At 36.5% G+C, this 1,390-nt stretch overlaps 1 protein-coding gene across 1 annotated transcript; it reads left to right on the top strand.

Moving 5' to 3' along the window:
- Nucleotides 1–297: 297 nt before the first annotated feature.
- Nucleotides 298–1,114, top strand: LOTGIDRAFT_129085 (hypothetical protein; the record flags this gene model as incomplete). Its single annotated transcript, XM_009064523.1, has 3 exons — nt 298–608; nt 728–845; nt 971–1,114. The coding sequence occupies 3 exons, from the start codon at nt 298–300 to the stop codon at nt 1,112–1,114; spliced, it is 573 nt and encodes a 190-aa protein (XP_009062771.1).
- Between the last annotated feature and the right edge of the window lie 276 nt (nt 1,115–1,390).

The following is a 1,390-nucleotide window of genomic DNA, read 5'->3' as shown; positions in this document are numbered from 1 at the left end:
TAACATGTCTGATATTCTAGGTCATCCCCCTACATAAAACACGATCTTTTTTTATAGTACTTACCATCAACTAAACTGAGCTTCTTCGATGATAACGAAGGCTCCAGTGACAGTGGATTCGGCAGCTCTCCGGAAACATCATCGTACAGGAAGAAATGTTTTACAACCACAATATCCAGAAAACGACTGTTTTCCTGCAAGCGGAAAGCAGTTGCCGATGACGAAGATTTCGCAACATCTCCAAAGAAAAGAATGTCGGTAGATAATCAAGACTTTGTTATGAAAGCTCTGGAACGAATGGAAGCATGTGACCTCGGTTTGATCGGTGACGCCAGCTCTACACACAGCTTGCCAACTATGTCTGGGAAGCATACTGATCTACCAACTATAGATTCGTCAACAATGTCCAGTCTTTTCGACAGTTCTTCAAATTTTACCATTATTGATTGTCGTTATCCATACGAATATCAAGGCGGTCACATTCAAGGTGCTATAAACATCTACACTGAGCAAGGAATCCAAACCTTCATGGAAAGTCGTCTTCATTCCACAAAGAACGATATTTTGATATTCCACTGTGAATTTTCGTCACACAGAGGACCTAAGCTGTAAGTATTAACTGACTTCAAATTGAGAAGCCTTGAGTTGATATCTTTACAAAGAGAAACAGGGAGCAACAAGCAGACTATGTATGTCTTCTTTAACAAAATTATCTTTTATTTTACAGAATGAGGTTTCTTCGAAGTATGGATCGCAAACAAAATAGCCACAGATATCCAGAGCTTAACTTTCCCGAAATTTATCTTTTAGACGGAGGATACAAAGCATTTTATCAACACAACAAGGTATGTCTCGTTGTCAAACAGCGTTTTTACCAAAAATATTTATTATCATTTTCCCACAAAAGTAGCAATCGGTCAAGAATGTTTGAAAAACGTCGTGTTTAATTTTCTTTTCTTTTCTTATCCAGGTTCAATGTAATCCTCAAGCTTACCTACCAATGTTACACGAAGATCACTCAAAAGACTTACGCCATTTTCGTGTCCGATCAAAGTCGTGGACAGCCGGAGAAAAGCGAACAAGATCTCGACGAGTCATTCGGTCGCCCTATTAAATTGCTTGGTTTTGTGAAAACGATTAGGTGTTGTTACACAATTTACTGATAAGCAGATCTGTGATATTTTGACTGTTAATTCTCTTGTTATTATTTTATACTATGTGTTATTTCAATTGTTCATATATATTATTATTGCTCGAATTACTGTTAATATCTCTACAATTGTTATTTTTATGTTTGGAAAGAAATAAAAGTCTCTTTCAATGAAAAGTTTTGCTCAGTTTATGTCAGAAAAATGCTAATTGTTCAAGTTTGGACAATATAACCAAAGGA

The sequence above is a fragment of the Lottia gigantea genome (assembly GCF_000327385.1).
Source record: "Lottia gigantea unplaced genomic scaffold LOTGIsca_63, whole genome shotgun sequence".
Classification (NCBI taxonomy): Eukaryota; Metazoa; Mollusca; class Gastropoda; family Lottiidae; genus Lottia; species Lottia gigantea.
The sequence above is the reverse complement of the archived record's forward strand: the minus strand, read 5'-3'. Positions and strand labels throughout refer to the sequence as shown.